The sequence below is a fragment of the Zonotrichia leucophrys genome, chromosome 2 (assembly GCF_028769735.1).
Source record: "Zonotrichia leucophrys gambelii isolate GWCS_2022_RI chromosome 2, RI_Zleu_2.0, whole genome shotgun sequence".
Lineage (NCBI taxonomy): Eukaryota > Metazoa > Chordata > Aves > Passeriformes > Passerellidae > Zonotrichia > Zonotrichia leucophrys.
The window spans coordinates 62,950,201-62,967,059 of NC_088171.1; the positions used below are offsets into that span (position 1 = coordinate 62,950,201).

The following is a 16,859-nucleotide window of genomic DNA, read 5'->3' on the forward strand; positions in this document are numbered from 1 at the left end:
ACCTTGAAGCTGGAATCAAATCAAAATTGAATCCATCGAGTTTGTTTTTATTTTCCTGGCCAGAAGATGTTTGGGTTGCTTAGACTAGTCTGATTTGGAATTTTAAATATTGGAAATTCAGAAATGTGTATTTTTTTTCTTGGAAAAGATTTGTTGGTGTTTTCTTCAAAGTTGCCAGGTGAGGAGCTGGCAGTTCACCCGTCTACCAGGTGGGAAGCCGGGCACTTTGCCCACCCCTGGCAGCTGGTAGGCTGGCAGGGTACCAGGCACACTGGCTGCCAGCAGCTGGTGTCCATCACAAATCTGACAGAATGGACACATTCCCATCAGAAAGCTGGTTCCTCAGCAATCAGCAAGATCCTCTGAAGGAAAAGTGCTGTGCTGGAAACCTTCAGTCTGCTGCAAGTCATCACCTTTGTTAATGTGTGCACTGGTAAGTTGCTCCTGCTTTGTTGCACAAGACCAGAGCCTTGAACACACACACACATTTGAAAAAAAAAATTTGCTGTGTTTAAGTGAAATAATATCAGTGCTGAATTTATTCTAAGCAAACTAGTGGGGGAGAAAATGTACATTCATCACCAAAATTTGAGCTGTAAGTGACAATGGTGGTATTCTCCTCAGCCTTCATCCTGAAAACATGTTCTCTGAGGCAAAACTCTCAAGACCTTTCAGATAATATATTGAGGTGAAAAGCCCCACAGATGACACATGGGGTTTTCTAGGATGTGTCAGCCAGCTGGAAAATCCTGCCTTCAGATGCTGAGTAATTGTAGCTAAGCTAGAAATATTTAACAGTAAACATCACTTTCGTGGGTGATGCTCAGAAGCACAGCTGTGATTGTCTCTCGTAAGCACTGCAGGATGCAGTGGGAGTGCGAGGAAACTCATAAAGGAGCATGGATGTCTGAAAGTGCACAGCAGGGTGTAGCCTTCCATCAAGTCCTTTGGGAACTCGGAGCAAGAGGCCCCGTTCTGCTGCAAGCACAGGCAGGGCTGAGGGAGCAAGTGAAGAGAAAGGGGGCTCTGAAGCAGCAGGCTTTGCTCTGTGCAGCCTGCCATACATCCCACACCACATTCCCGGGGTAGCCCCAGCTCCTGGCAGCTCCCAAGCCAAAGTCTCCACCAGACTTTGCAGAGGAGCAGATCTTTAGTAAACCTGCACCCCACCTATGGAGAGCAAGCACCACCGCTGGCTGGATGCCCTGCAGCAGCTCCCAGGGCTAATCCAGAGCCTGCCCCACACTCTTTAAAAGGATTTTAATGTCAATTATTCTTGAGAAAGTAACAGTCCAGACTCTTGATGCAAGCTTTTTAACCTTCTTTTATCCTCAAAATTTCCATTAAGCACATCTGATGTATTCAAATTCTTTCCAGAAATTTTCTGTTATCTTTTTAAAGGCAGTTGAAGATTACAACAAAATGAGACGATGTCTTTACACTGATTTTTTAATGTTGCACATATTGCATTTTATAACATCAGAAGAAAAAAAAAACCCAAAGTAAACCTTAAGGACAGAAAATAAATATAATTTTTATGAATATATGCAGAGAGAGTGCAAAAAACTGCATCTGTAAAACATTTAAATGCTGAATCATACCACAAAAAAAAAATTTACAAAAGCACTTATTTCTTTATACATGTCAGCTTTCTTCTTATAAACACAAAAATATTTTAACAAATCTTACAAAGATCAAACCCTTTTGCCCTCCACCAGAAGAAAAGCGGTGAAGAAAGTGTATTACCCAGAGGAAAAGAAAAAAACCCAAAAAATAACATAAACAGAAGGTAAAATCTGCAAGGGGCAGGACAGGGGTCTGTGGCTGCTGCTGGTTCACACCACACATACAAACACACCCAGCGTCAGACTTGGACACCTCCATGTACACACATTTTAAACACAGGCTTTTTTCAGAAATAAGCAATGCTGGGGCAGTCAAAAGAGGTGTCACACAGCGACCCTTGGTGCCTGTAATGCCAATACCAGCATATGGAACAGTTCTGCTTCTCTTCATTCCCAAGCCTTGCTCATTAGGGAAAAGTCAATGATCAGACCAGCTGAGCTCCAAATATCTCATGTGAACTGGAGCTTCTGTGAAACTGGACCAGGCCAGCAGTGAGAGACTTGGAAAATGAATGGATTTGCTCTGGGTTCTTGGGTGTTTTGGAGGTGGGCAGGTAGCTATGGAAAGGGCAAGCTTGAGACAGGGCCCTGGTGAAGATCTGGGACACACTCGAACACGGTGAGACAGCCCAGCACAACAGGTGCCATTGAGCTGGTGACACCCCGAGCCTCACCTGGCCGAGCCCCTTGTGCACCACATCCACCCTGGGCCCCAGGAAGCCGTAAAACTCAGGCACCTTCTGGAAATTTAAGCAACTCACTGCACACGTGCTGCAGCTTCGTACATTCAACCTGTCTGGGATCTCTTGGCACGTGGCCACCAGAAGCTGCAGCTTCTGTCTGGACATCCAGAAGGCATAAGCAAATTACTGACATCCTTAATTTTCATCCAAGAAAAGATAAAGTTTCTGGGGAAGAAGGGAGAAGAATGAGGTTGTGTCCTTGAAAGAGCTGGTGGACCTTGTCAATCAGTATCATCTTTTACAGCTCAGATTGTGATGGTCAATAAAAGCTATTGCCAGGAAACCACCTTTCCTAACAATAGAGATTTGCTCAAATCAAAGAACTAACTTGAAGGATCATAAAAAAACCCTCTGATATAACTACAAAACAGTAGGAAACATTTACTGTGGACTGCACCATATCACAGAAATTTACTTTGCAGGTGCACCATGACCTTCTCTACCGGAAGCAGAAGAGAAAAGCCTTCCAGTATGAATGCAATTAAAATAAATATCATATGATAAAGGCAATGATACTTCATCCTTAGTATTTTATAATTACTAATTATAAATTATATTTGCATTGCATAAATTATAATAATAAATTATAAAACCACATTGGTTATGAGAAACTTGACTGTCGTGACACAAGACAGACCTTTGGGTTTTGTGTTCAGCAACATTATTCAGCTCTCACTTCATTACTTTGCTAACTAGAGTACAAATTAAAATGAGACTGAAGTTCTCCAGAGTCTTAGCAGTAAGTTAACCTTCCAGAAGACTGCAAGAACCAACTCTTGCTGTTCCAGGAAAGGTAAATTTTCACATCTTTATTTCGAGCCATGTAAATTATGATCTCATCCTACACACTCATGTGTGAGAGATGTCTGACAACTGTTTTATAACTAGCACACTGTTCAACTGCCTCAGCATATTTATAAGATTATCTTCCTGGGTAAGTGTACCCTAGAAAGCCTCCAGAGAGCTTGAATTCTTAAATTATGAATCTATACATGATAAGTATTTTTTATTTATATAAGAAAAATATGTATACAGGATATAGGGGTTTTGGGCTTTTTTCCCCCCCAGCATATTTCCAAAGAAGTCTGCTTAACAACAGAAGCATCTCCTCTGTGAAGCTCAAAAGCTGCATGGCTCCCTTATCTATTAGCTCTAACAAAGCAGCCCTTATTTAGGTGTTAAAAGAGAACTTCTCAAGTCTCAATAAGTTTTTCTAAACAAGCCAAGTCTGGAATTTCTAACTTTGGTCAGGTAACTAAGCATCAAATTTCTTTTTAAAACCTGGGAGAAAATGGCTGGAAGATTTTTATCCTCATACAAAGAAATCTACTAGCTTTGCTCTAAGACTCTTTGGACTGAAATACAGGATGAAAAATAAGATCATAAAAGGAATTAGTTTGAGAAAGAATGACTGGGAGAAAGAGATTACAGTGCAAAACAGATTTCAAATTTTTAAAGCAGCAGGCACTACAGCACAACCATCCATTGTGGTACCAAAAAATGGAGTTGCCAAAACTTGATATTATTGTCCCATTGTGGAAATGCAGTTGTACCTGCCCACTTATATTTATTTCTTCATGCAAATATGGAGGCAATATCCAGTTTCTCTTAGTTCATTCAAGTAAACTTTGTGTACATTTTAAACGTATCTTTGGACTTCATGCTGGGTAACTGGACAGACAACAAGATGTAGCATTTAGCATCATTAAAGCATTGAGAAACATTCATTATTGTTAGCCCTTGTGCCCTTCTTTGGGGGAAGCAACCCCATGCACCAAAAATAAACCATCACTTACTTAAGGGCACCCACTATAGCTCTGGAAAAAATACTGCAGAGATGCATTTACGCTGTAGCATGACAAGTGTCTTCTTTAAGAGATGGATTTGGGAGCAGGTATCATCATGCTCATTTTAACACAAGGACATGAAATGCTGAATGGGATCTTCAGCTGTATTTGACACAGATCCAGTGACTGATGGGAAATGGTGTGATATGTGTCCATGGAGATTTGTGGCCAGATGCAGTACAAATCCAGATTTCTAGCACTGGTCTCTTAAATTTAGGAGCTGACCTTTAAACACCTAGAGCCCAATTTTCATAAGGTCTGAATGCCCCTGGTTCAGAAGGAATGGAGTACTTTCCACTTCTGTTCTCCAAGAGAGACATCTGTGAATGCTCTCAGTGTAACATTAAAGGCCCAAAACCCCCAAGGTGTCTCTCAGTGGTCAAAGGCCCAGGAACAAACTGGTGATGAGTCCAGGGTGGGCAATTGCTCCTGTGTGGTACCTGCACTGCCACAGCCCTGGGCTCTCCCCTGGCTGCCATCCCCACACCAGCCACCTGCCACAAGGGCAAGAAGAGAGATGGGAAGAGCAGTGAAGCCTGGTAGTTGGTGATGTGCGCCAACTACATCGCACAGAGGGAGCTCAGGAGAGTGGATTTACAGATACCTTGATTAAAAAGTTAGATGTTGTCAGTCCTCTCTTTTTTAGTTCTCCCTAATTATTACTAGCATTATTTGTCATGCTTTCAATAAATCTTTTATAAAGTGACTTTAATGTTTCCTACAAAATTAAAAAAAAAAAAAAAAAACAAAGCAACACAAAACAAAAGCCAACACTGTAAAAAGATTGCTGCTAAAATGTTTCTCTGGAAACTCTGTGAGCATAGCCAGTTGGTGCAAAATAGCTGCCTTCTGGAAAACAAAGCATCAGGGCTTTCCTGCTCCCAGCACTTCAGCATAGGTAATGCTTGACTCAGCCAGGCCAGGGTCTACTTAATGCACATGCTCAAGTATTCCCATGCAATGAAAAGCCAGGATACATGGAGCACTGGACACAGCCTTTTTTAAAAAATCAATCTTGTAAAACTTTAATTTTAAGCTCTTAAGATATCCAGAGCTTTTCTTGGTCCATTTGTTGCACCTACACAGCCAAAGGAAGGGGTGCCTGTAGCTTGTGTTCTCCTTATCCAGTTTTTGTGTAAAGACCTCCAGCAAAAGCTTGGGCTACCAATCCACATCTAGATTTCTTAGATGCCTGGACTGGCACTCAGACTGCCAGGCTGTGTTAACTCCTGCATGGTTAATTCATACGAGTTTTGGTGTGCCCACCAGGCACTTAAACTGCCTTCAGCGGCCTTTCTTTAGCAGAGGCAGAACCTGACAGTTTCATTAACACAACAGTGCTAATGAAAAAAAGATCTGCCACCCTTATTCCAATAGGCATTTTAGCAAAACCAGGCCAACAGAAGGAGGGAGAGGAAAAGGAAAGAAACCAGACTAGCAAAGGATGCATTGGTCATGGGTAAGATGACAAAACATGAAAAATGCTCAAATTTCAACATGCAAAGGATATTGGTACATTGCAATGCTGGTTATGGTTAAAGAGACTGTACAGCTCCTACGTCTTTGTCCTTGAGGCTCTGTTAAAGTAAGACTTGCAACTTCAAGTTCATAAATAAAATGGAAATGACAGTAGTGCCATAAAAATGTAGGTAGAAAAATAGTGCAAAGCCAAGGGCTGGACACTTTAATCTGTCACAAGTACCCCAAAGCACTACCATTAGTGCTCTTCAAGAAAACACATACAGAAAACATTCTTTATTTATTATAAATGGCAGTTGCCTGCATTGCACTCTGTATTTAGAATGAACTGTCTACCGTTCTGCTTCCCTTCAAAGCTGAGCATGAAGAATAAATACAGCCTTTCACACTGGCGAGCACTGCCTGCCCTCCAGCCACGACTGGTAGCAAAGTCAGACAGTATTTATAAAAGAAATCAATTAAAAAGTAAAACAGACAGTATCATTTAAGGCCTCTGTCCTTGCTAGTCTGCTCAACAGACTACACTTTCTCAAAAGAAGAAAACCTGCCACTTTTGTTACAGTAACCAGAGAGCAAAGTTAAACAGAAAAAAGGTCACATTTACAGCTGCCAAGAAGGCAAAGTTCCTGAGGCTCGGCCAAGCAGCACACACACACAGGCAGCACTCGCAGCACTCCCGGCTGAGCTCCGACAGGGGCAGCCGGGCCCAGCGCCAGCCCGACACCGCGCTCGGGCCCGGCATCTCCTTCAAACCCTGCAGCCCCTGCGGAAAGGGGTTTGGAATTACAACCAATTGTACAGCGCAAACTTGAATCTGCTCCCACAGATATAGAATGCACAGACAGGAGTCCAGAACAAAAGCGCCACCAGCCCCAGTTGTGAGGAGCACCATCCATTAAGGAAATAAACTCCAGGGAGCAGAGTCTGATCTCAGCTACTCCTGACTGAAGAGCTGCAGTAATTCCAGCTCTTCAGTGAGCTTTCAGTGAACTTACACAGGTGTAACTGATACCAGGGCTTGAACTGGTTTGGCAGTGATGCACCACATTAAAGTGAAGCACTTATTAACGGACAGCCTTCCAGATTTAGAGTAACTAAAAAATATCACTAACAGAGTTTGTTAACCTTGAGCAGGACAAGAGAAATACCCACCAATGGACGGAGGTCACATTTACACAGCATTTCTCAAGTATTCACTTCAGCAGGTCCATAAGGTTTTGAAGGAGGGCTTGGCTTAGCCTGGTTTCAATAACTTTTTATCAGGGTTCTTGCTGCCACCCCATGTAAACTGTTGAAAAAAATATACTGACTGCCCATATGTACTTAGTATATCTGTGCCCATGCTGCCACTCTGCACAGACCCAACGCTCTGCACAAAGTGGGAATTGTATCACAGTCTTTCTTACGATATTACCTTCACTGTGAGTTTTCTACACCCATGGTACTGACAAAAGGTATGCCCAATGGCAGGGAAATATGCATATTCCTAATATTTCATAGTAGATATGTCATGTTAATGTGAAAAAAATAGCAGCTTTCTCAAGGTCCAGTCTCTCAAAAGAGAGCCCTATCTTAGAAACAGTTTTGTTGGTTTTTTACTTCTGTAGTTGAGATCAATGGCAAAAATCAAATTGATTTCAATGCTGAAAGAAATGCCATGGCAGCCAATTGACAGGAAACTACCAAACGTATTTTCTTAATGGTTTGTTACATTTAACTGTACACAAGCTATCAGACAGAAGAACCTAATCAGGCTTTTCCCTCTCCCTCTTTCACAAAAGACCCAAAACTTTCTGAGAAATCTGAGTGTCACCAAGAACCAACAGCAAGCACGACAGTAATGACTGAATCTGCAAAGAAGAGTAATGCAGCAGGATCAAGTCATGTGCAGCTGATGGAAAATGGGAGTGTTCTATCAGTCTTGAATAGGGTATGAAGGACTGAATGGTGTCCTGTTTTCCTCTTCAGGAAGCAAAAACCTACACTGGATGTACTGCACAATAATCTGGACTTGTTAGTGATAGAGTAGCCTGTAAAGAATAGGCACTTATCCCAAGAACTGGCAAAAAAAGGGAGCATTATTTGGTAGGTATGGCACCAAAACACAACCATTGTGCTTCCTCACATACGTATGCTGTACAGATGGAGACTCAAAAAGACACAGAGTTTTAGGTTGTCGGCAGGCTGGGTTTTTTCTTTTTGCTCCGGCAAGATTTGCAAATGCAACAGATGATGCATGGAGATGCCACAAGCAGCAAGGGGGAGGTCACCAACGCTATGATACCTAGTCCAACGAGGATCCCCACAACCTGAAAGACAGGGTGGTGAAAAATACATATTTAGATAGCATGGAAAATAAAATATGCACGTGCATGCATAAACATAGCATAGGTCACCAAAAAAAAAAAAAGAAAATATGAAAATAATAATCTTGTGTCTTCTCCGAAGGCTAAAATCTCTTTGCTTCATGCATGCATGAGAGCTCTGCCCAGCTGGTTAGGAACACACCTGTGTTCTGTTCCACATCACTGAAGCCCGTGAGTGGCCCAGCTTGTTTCTGCAAGGGCCTCTGTCGTAATGCCGTAAGAAAATATCATTCTGAAAAACAAAAGGAGAAGCTGTAAGAGCAGGTTAGAGAACTGCAGGGAGAAGTTCAAGACCAGAGTGGAAACACAACCTTCCTGGCACTGCTTTGAAATTGCCAGCTGCCAGCAGACAAGTTCACCTGTCTTCCAAATCATTACCTAGAGTAACTTGCAATTTCAGAAATTGACGTATGTTTGGCACCTGAGCTATCATACAGCATCTTTCCTCCTCCACTTTTAAAAAGCATAAGCACATGAGTTCCACCTAATTGCACAAGTATCTAGGCTATAATTTGGTGATGATAAAGGGAACTGAAAACAACAGGCATTTCTGAAACCTAGCAATGTGAGGGATCATCCTCCTGAAGTATTTTACCTTCTGTTCTCCTGCTGTACCTACTTCACAGTAATTCTCTTCTTAGACTTAACAGGAAAATATAAAAAGTACAAAAATCCTGTTGAATTTCTCTTTTACCATTAATACTCATTAAACTACTCATTCTTTTCTTCAGAAGGTGACTCATGCCCTGCATTACCCTCCCTAAACCACTGTGCTGTAACCTGATGCTTCTTCCCCTTTCATTTTTCAGCTCTGCTCTCTGGCTTTGCAGGTACTACCTTCATCTATGCCTGGAGCTCCTGTAACCCCCACACATTCAGAAAAACTACATTTGAATCACACAACTACAGTTTCTTTCTCTCTGTCTCCCTTTGAACTGACAAAAACTCGATAAGGGCATGTCTGTGGACTCTGCAAGAATGTGACACTCCTCAGGTTCAGCACTGTGTTAAGCAATCACCGTGTACTGCATGTACTCTGAGGCAAGCCCTAAGACTCATGTTGAAAAAGCACGTTCGCCCACACAGAAAGGGGACATAACACTAAGAGAAACCTGTTTAGTTTGCTGAGTAAAGGATGAAGACTGAGAAAGTCTCATTGTTTGCTGGCTGTGGAGTACAAAAAAGACAAAAAAAGCTACGCAGCACATAACATTTTATTTCAAGTGCTGGTAAAGTCCTTTTCATGCTCCCACAGCTGTTACTGATGACTGTGCCAAAAGGGCAAGCTGCCATATATACAAGTGCCTTACTTCCAAGACTCTTCATGCTGCTAGGATACTTGAAGTCCACACAAGTTGAGACTGGTTTGCAACCTTTGAGAAGTAACTAGCAACATGCACTTCACAATCTGTGTTCATGATCCAACATTTTTATCCTCAAGCCTAATAGCCAATCATTCTCTTCAGCAAACTTGGCACTAAAGATGGACTAGTAAAGGAGACTTGGTGCTCCCTAGCCACCATAACATGGAACAACCACCTTCACCCAGCATCATATCAGTTTTAGACAGACTGTGTCCTTTGCTGTTGAAACAGGTGGAAGACATCTATTTCCCTCACTCTCAACCAAACTGTTTTTAGGAAGAGGGAATCCAAGCAAGGTATTGCTGGAACAAACCTCCAGAAAGCAATGTGTTAGTCCCATCTCCCTCAAAGAACTAACATGGGACCCACAGACATGGCCATAACCCTTTATGGAAGAAATAAAAAACTATATTGATATAATTAAAAGGACTGGGTGAAAGAAAGGAAAACAACTGAGTCAGAAGCTGAATTGAGCCAAGAAATTTGCTAGGACAGCAATAAACTAACAAAAAGCTTGCGCAGGGCCTCGGACTAACCCTTAACCCCATTATTCTTTATCCTGGTGTTTTTTCTGCAGCACTTACATCCAAGTTCTGTAGACAATACCAGCAAAATGTGTGCTTGCAGTTCTTGCACATCATCTGAGCACAGCCCTCATTTCGCTCAATATAAATTCGACAAACTGGGCACTGCTTAATTGGTGCCTCTGTCTCTGCTCCAATAAGGAATCTGGAAAAGTAAGGAAACATTAAAGTGAGATTGTGAACATATTGGTTGGTATTCAGGTCCACTGCCTGATGCATATCGTGCTTATCTTTCAGAGCATCTAATGTTGTCCTAAGTGTCCTCAGTGTGTGAAGCTTCTTATATTCAGTACAATACATTGAAACATACTCGCTACTAGGCGTAAGACTATTAATGTCACACAAAAGTGAAAATCCCTTGCCTTGTTCCTTTATGCTGTATAAAAGTAACACTCACTACACCCACAATTAATCACCTATAGCATTAAAACTTAGCATTTTGTTACAGAGACCTTACACAATTCATTTAACAGGACTGGATTATGCAACTCATAATCCTTGTCTGAATCCTCCTTGTCTGAATAAAATAGGCTTAAACTGTACCACAGCCAGAGATCACACCTAGAGAAGAAAAATCACAGCAAGAGCTTTTTGGCAACACCTATTCCATGGAGTGTCTAGCAAGCAGAATGCTCTAGGTTTTAAGTTTTTCATTTATTGAAAAAAAATTATAGAAAACTTTGAAAACAAGACTCAACATAACCTGATTCTGAAAACAAAGATGGATAGCCAAAGAGATGACATAGTTTAAACACAAAAGCGTCTCTTCTATAGATTAATGGCTTTTCCAAACTGATGTGCAGGTTGTTTGCAGTTAAGGAAAATGAGCATAAATAAGGCTTCTCACTCCAAGTGAAATTTACACTCTGTAGGAGTTAAGGTTTTTCTATGCAAAGATTCTGTAAATATTAAGCAGGGGTGATTTCTTAACTACAGTATAAGTAAAATTTGGATCTTGCAATATTGGTATATTGGATTTTTAGTATGGGCACAGGTCATAATTCTAGCATGTGAACAAAGCCTTTAGGCAGATTTAAAGTCCTGGAGGGCTTCACCTTTCAGAAGTGTCAGTTGCAACCCAAGCTTGACAAGTACATAGATAATATTAAGTATTTAAAAATAAAATTTAGCATTTAAAGTAATATTTAGACTGGAATTGTATTTAGGAAACACCAGGAGAGTTGGACAGTCTCCAAGCTGAAGCTGTGGACCTAGAAGGAAGCTGCTCCATGAACGCAACGTGAGGTCCTGTGATGAAAAGAACCAAAAGATGGCACGGCCATCGTGGATTCCCATCTTACCCCTGCTCAGTGGGTACTGGGGTCATTTGGTTTTCCTGGCACAGGTGCTGCCCGTGCCATGGCTCCTTGCAGGAGGAGCAGAAGGTCAGGCGGCAGGCGGGGCACTCCACTGGCACTGGTGCTCCCGACTCGCTCGGTGCAATGTGGCACACGGTTTGGCAATCGGCTGTGGGGCACCATGTTCTCTGGGGGTCCAAATGCACTTCTGAAATGCAACAGAGAGATAAATAAAACTCTTTATGCAGTCCCCTTCTTGTCCCAGTGACATGTGTCTAGGTACACAGCACCCAATTCTGCACAAGGGTGTGGAAGCCAAAGTGCTCCACACCCACACCCACAGGCATTTGGGCCTGCTCTTCTTCAGGCAGGTCTGCATTTGTCCTCTGCTAAGCAGTTGCACTGAAAGCATTGCGACAATAGAAATACACTACAAAGAATGTGTTCCTTGCCTTTTTATAGCAAGGTTCAAAATATGAACCTAGCTGCTGCAGGCTGAGAAGCAAGTGTCTTTTGTAGCACTAGGCCATTCCATGTCTTGGACATGTGCAAGCCATGCAGTAACTTCCATGTAAACAGCAGAAGGACTGTAATTAAGTTAACGTCAAGTCACTTTCCATGCCTTATTTACTATCCTTTATCTATAAATTGCAGTTAATATTCACTGTATCATATCATTACTATTTGTCCGGTATCAGATTATCACAGGAGTCAAGATTCAGGGTATAGACACTGAGTTACAGTCATCACCACATGGCAGAGAATGATAAATGTTGATCCTCTCTCTCACTTCCCAATCTTTATTCAAGGACTTTACAACAAAAACCCAGCTGGGACACATTCACTGTTGGTCATTTGCTACTCAGTTCCATAAGGTGCATGAACACTCACACCCTGCAGAGCCTCCCCAGAAAAGGGCTGTCAGGAGCTACCTTGCCCCTCCTCCTTCCTAGGAGCTCTCTGTTACCACCACTGAAAATAAATAGATGGAGGGGATGTCTCCAAAGTCAATGGAAATCCTGACCGTGAGATGGCAAAAGGCATTACAAGGTACTTCCAGCAGATAAAATTAGTTGTCTCACTTGAAACAAAAAGGTGCACAAGGACCTCATATACGAGTTCTCCGGCAAATTTTGCTGAAAGCACATATGGACACACAGGTACACACTACTCTGACTTTGGGTAATTTCTGAGTCTGTGTCAGAGAGCTCCAACATATGCAGAGAATTTCTATTTCCATGCAAAGGTTGTCACCTATAATTTAGGCAGGACAGCAAAACACCTGTGCCATCTACCTTCAGCCATTTCATGGATCTAGTTGCATTCTTTTCTCTTACTGTCTTGCACACACTTTGTTTGCCTCCCAAAACAAACATTTTGCTTTCTATTGAATGAAAGCAAAAACAAATAAGATCTCGGCTTCATTAGTAGGGAGAAGAGAGCCACAGCAAATCAAGTAACTTTTCATATTTACATACTTTTAAAAGGTAATGTCCTGACTGAGAAATTTTTATTTCTCTAGGTTCCTTTGGTGTCTCTTAAAAGAAACCCTGAATTGGTTAAGACTATGGCCTAGTACTTGCTATTGCATTTAATCCTTCACACAATAGATTTGGCATGTTTTCTGTTGAAAATTCAGCTTTGTAAACCTAAATTCCCCTATCCTGTGTTTGGGTGAAAGACAGAATGCCTGGTTTTGACATCATTGGGAGGAGGAGAACTGGGTTGTAAACCTGTTTTTTACAAATTTGTTGCAGCAAGATGTAATGCAAGAGATGAAAGTCCCTCCTTCTCCCACTTCCTCCATCTTACAAAGAACCTACAGATGGTGTTTTGCAATCCACGCTGTCTCATACTGTTTGGTTTGCCATGGAGCACAAGCGAAACCAGAAACAGCTGAAAAGGCACAGCCAAAAAAGGGAAAGAGGCTATCAGCCTGCTCTGGCAAGTTGCTCCATCTCTTGGTTAGGGCCATTTCTCTCCTGAGCTTTTCCTCTGCTACCCTGCAGCCAGTTCAGCCACAGCTCCCTCAACTCTCAGGAGGAAAGCCTTCCCAAACAGTGCCAGTTTTGGGCAGGGATCTGGCCAGTTTTCATAAAACATCCAAGCAAGCAGGTGAGATGTAGGTGGCAGACAGGAGGAATGCAGCACCCTGAAGAAAATAATTTCTGGCTCAGAAGGATAGGACTGAAAGGATAAGACTGTGTTTCACAGAAATCTCCATTTAAAACAGACTACGTTTGAGTCAGGCATAAAATGGAGATTCTCCTCATCTACCACTCAGCCTACTGGCAAATACTATGCATGTGCTCTAACCACTTACCATTCTGTTGACTACATCAACACCATCCTTATAGACATAGAACAATTCTGTTTTTCTAATAAATATGCTTCACAGAAACTCTGTGGCTTAGCCCTGACTGGATGCAGAGAAGTTACAGATATGCAAAAAGTCTTGTTTTTAAAAACACATTTGCATTCTAAGAACACAAACCCCACATGAGAATAGCTTATTATCAGTGCATCTATTATTAAATTTAACAATTGTCTGTAGATACACCATTCTATACCAATTACTTCTCACTATGTTTCCACACAATATTATTGGCCCATTAAAAAAAAAAAGCAATGAAAATGAGAAGATATATATTCTATTAATATAGCTAGCACAGATTGGGGATGAGGGAAACGGCTGTTGGATGTGTAAGTCCTTCCTGGGGTGTTCCAAATTTTCCTCAAAATTAATCTCACAGTGGAAAATGTCTAGACAATAAGTTGAAGATCAGGAAGGAGTCTCTGGACAGATTCTGGGTGCGAATTCATCCCCAGCAGATGCCATCAGTGAAGTCTATTGCTGGTTTCAGAAAAAGAGTGTCAGACCAGGGCAGGCAGGCTTTGCCAGGTAAGGTTCAGGTCTGAGACTGGTGCTCCAGGTCATCAGAAGCTGATAAGCCAAGTCCCAAGTTCCACTGATGAGTGCAGAAAGGTCAGCCTTGGGGACAGCATTAATTCCAGGATAGGCAAAAGGTCTTGGATAAGGCTGGGATTAGTGCTGGGTGTTCAGGTCAGAGCTTTAGCTAGCAGGAATTGTTGTTCCCAGACATCAGTAAGCTGGATTTATTGCTGGGGCCAAAAGGCAAGGCAAAAGGGCTATGCCTAAGTCTGCTGCTCGGACACCAGTTTTATCATAAAAGAGTAAGGGCAGATCTTAAAATCATAATGAAGAGAGGTAGCAGAGGTGGAAGAGGATTTGTCAGACTTAGGCAAGAAAGAAAAGGAAAGAAGGATTTAAAAACTAGACAAGTTTCAGGCTTCTCTGCGTGGGAGGCAGTAAAAAAAAAAAGTAACAAAAGATCATGAGTTCAGCTTTGGCTAGTTACAGAGGAAGAGATACCAGGAAACCAATAGTTTCAGAGTCTTTAGTAAAGAAAGGTTTCACATAAAACAGAATAATGTATTGCAAGAAAGTCCCTTTTTCTTAACCCTTTAATATGGTGAATTAACAAGCTGTGATTTCCATTGTCTAGGACTGTAGACAAGCCACTGATTAGATTACGAACTGGAGAGACTTTGTAAGAAATTAAGAATAAACAAGAAAGTGGTAAAACAGGAGAAAGAAACAAAAAAAAAACCCAAGGTTTGGGATTTTTTTTTCTTTTTGTTTGACCTGAGTGCCTGAATATCATATCTACAATCTGCATTTGCCCATAAACTCTGGGGTATATTTGAGTATTATGAGCAGGTTTTCTACTTTGTGGTCATTCACAAGGATTCATGTCAGATGAGATTCTGTAAAAACCTATATATTCTTCTACCTCACCAACTTTTCAAGTGCATTATTTTGCCTAATTTTTATAGACCTCTGCACTGTCTCACACAATCTACTGCATCTAAGCAGGCATGCAGAGTAAGAATATAAATCCAGTCTTTCAAGGAAAGTTTGAGAATAGGCAGAGTGGGGCAGTGTCTCAGACACACCACTCCGCACACTACCATGCACTGAGGTCTTTAAAAACACTGCACCTTCCAGCTGAAACTTTGAAGCTGGTGGCAGTCTTTAAAAGCAGGAAGGGGATCTCATCTTTCTGACTGGCAAGTTTCTTCTTCAGCCTTGTCAAGGACCATCTCTTGATGCCAAAGAATGACCTCTGGGCATAGGAAATCTTGACCTCAGTGAGACCTTCAGTTTTAAACTTCTCTACAAAGTAGGCCTTCTTCAGGAATGAGGGGACTACTACTCCTTGGGAAGAAAAACTCTACTAGATGAACACACATGAGGCTTTTACATAAGCAAAGCTATTTTGCAGGGATGCTTGCAAAAATTCACATTGCATTTCAGAGTACATGTCCCCCAGAAGCTCTGAAGATCCCTAGGGATGTGTAAAAGGACTGTGTGCCCTGGCCAGCACCAGCCTCTAGCACATTGACAAGTTGTACCAGTACAATCACCTCAAGGACCCAAGATGAACATGCCATCAGAAGAACAGTGGAGCCCCAGGCACACAGTCTGAGAGTGTTGCCCACAAGCTTGAGTTGAAGTCTGGTAATTCGTTAAGATGCTGCTTTTTTGATTCTGCAAAACAGAATTTCGACTTTGTCTGCGGAGCACAGCCAGACCTAGTGACTGCTCCTGAACTATTTCAAAGCAAAGACATCTCCTCTGTCTCTTCCTTAACTCACTCCACAGGCTCTGTCTCTGCCATATATAACAGTGCTGCCTCCACTGACGAAAGAGAAAGTAATAGAGACAAAAAGCTTCACACCTCGTTCAAACTTCAACCTCTTGTATAACTCAAACTGGTCAACAGGAACCAAACAGGCAATCTGAAATGAGAAACACACAAAAGAAGCATTAGAAATAGAAACTTTTAAAAGTTAATAAGTGCTGTAATAGGACACAAAATGAACGATACGCACAAGCTGAAACGTCCAAGGTAAAAAGAGTGTAGTTTATTTTCAAACTCCAATATTTATAGACTTTCAAAAGTGACTATGGATTGGAGGATGAAATTGCCACTTCTCAAGCCACACTGGTCAAACTAACAATTCATCAAATTTTTCTTCTTCCAGAAAGGAATGCAAAACAATCATTATTTACATGAAAAGCATGAAAAGTGTGTGAGAAACTCTAATACAAAAATGTAAACATCAGAAGGCTTAGAAGAACTTAGAAGAACAGGGTGACAAATAAGCACTATGTTCTACACACCTGCTTTCCTGAGCTGGCTCTCAAATTCACCTTTTTGTTCCTGCTTGCATTCAGCACCACATTCTTCCACACCCTGACTTCTTCTCCAAAACTTAAAAAAGTAGTTCTGAATCTCCCCTATATTTCAGCCACACAACTCAGTAGTGCAGCCTATGTCTTTCTTTCCATGCACATGCAAACCTTCTCTGTGGATTCCATATTTACTTCAGGCTTCCCAGTTTTATTTCATGTTGGTTTAGTGTAACAAAGGGTGACATGCTGCCAGCCCTGGAGACTGCAGCATGCTGTTCATGCACAAGAATACAGCTCAAATGAATGGTTCTTCATTCACATCTCCCAGTGTT

The 16,859-nt window shown here is 41.7% G+C and overlaps 1 protein-coding gene across 4 annotated transcripts in view; it reads right to left on the minus strand.

Moving 5' to 3' along the window:
• Positions 1 to 4,949: 4,949 nt before the first annotated feature.
• RNF144B (ring finger protein 144B) overlaps positions 4,950 to 16,859 on the minus strand; it is an 87,459-nt gene continuing 75,549 nt past the window's right edge. For all 4 annotated transcript variants that reach the window (XM_064705198.1, XM_064705199.1, XM_064705200.1 and 1 more), the window contains 5 exons: positions 16,070 to 16,130; positions 11,310 to 11,514; positions 10,009 to 10,153; positions 8,203 to 8,292; positions 4,950 to 8,003 (listed from right to left, as the gene is read on the minus strand). In XM_064705198.1, coding sequence (XP_064561268.1) covers positions 7,863 to 8,003; positions 8,203 to 8,292; positions 10,009 to 10,153; positions 11,310 to 11,514; positions 16,070 to 16,130 — 642 coding nt within the window. In that variant the 3' untranslated portion in view covers positions 4,950 to 7,862. The remainder of the gene's footprint in view (positions 8,004 to 8,202; positions 8,293 to 10,008; positions 10,154 to 11,309; positions 11,515 to 16,069; positions 16,131 to 16,859) is intronic.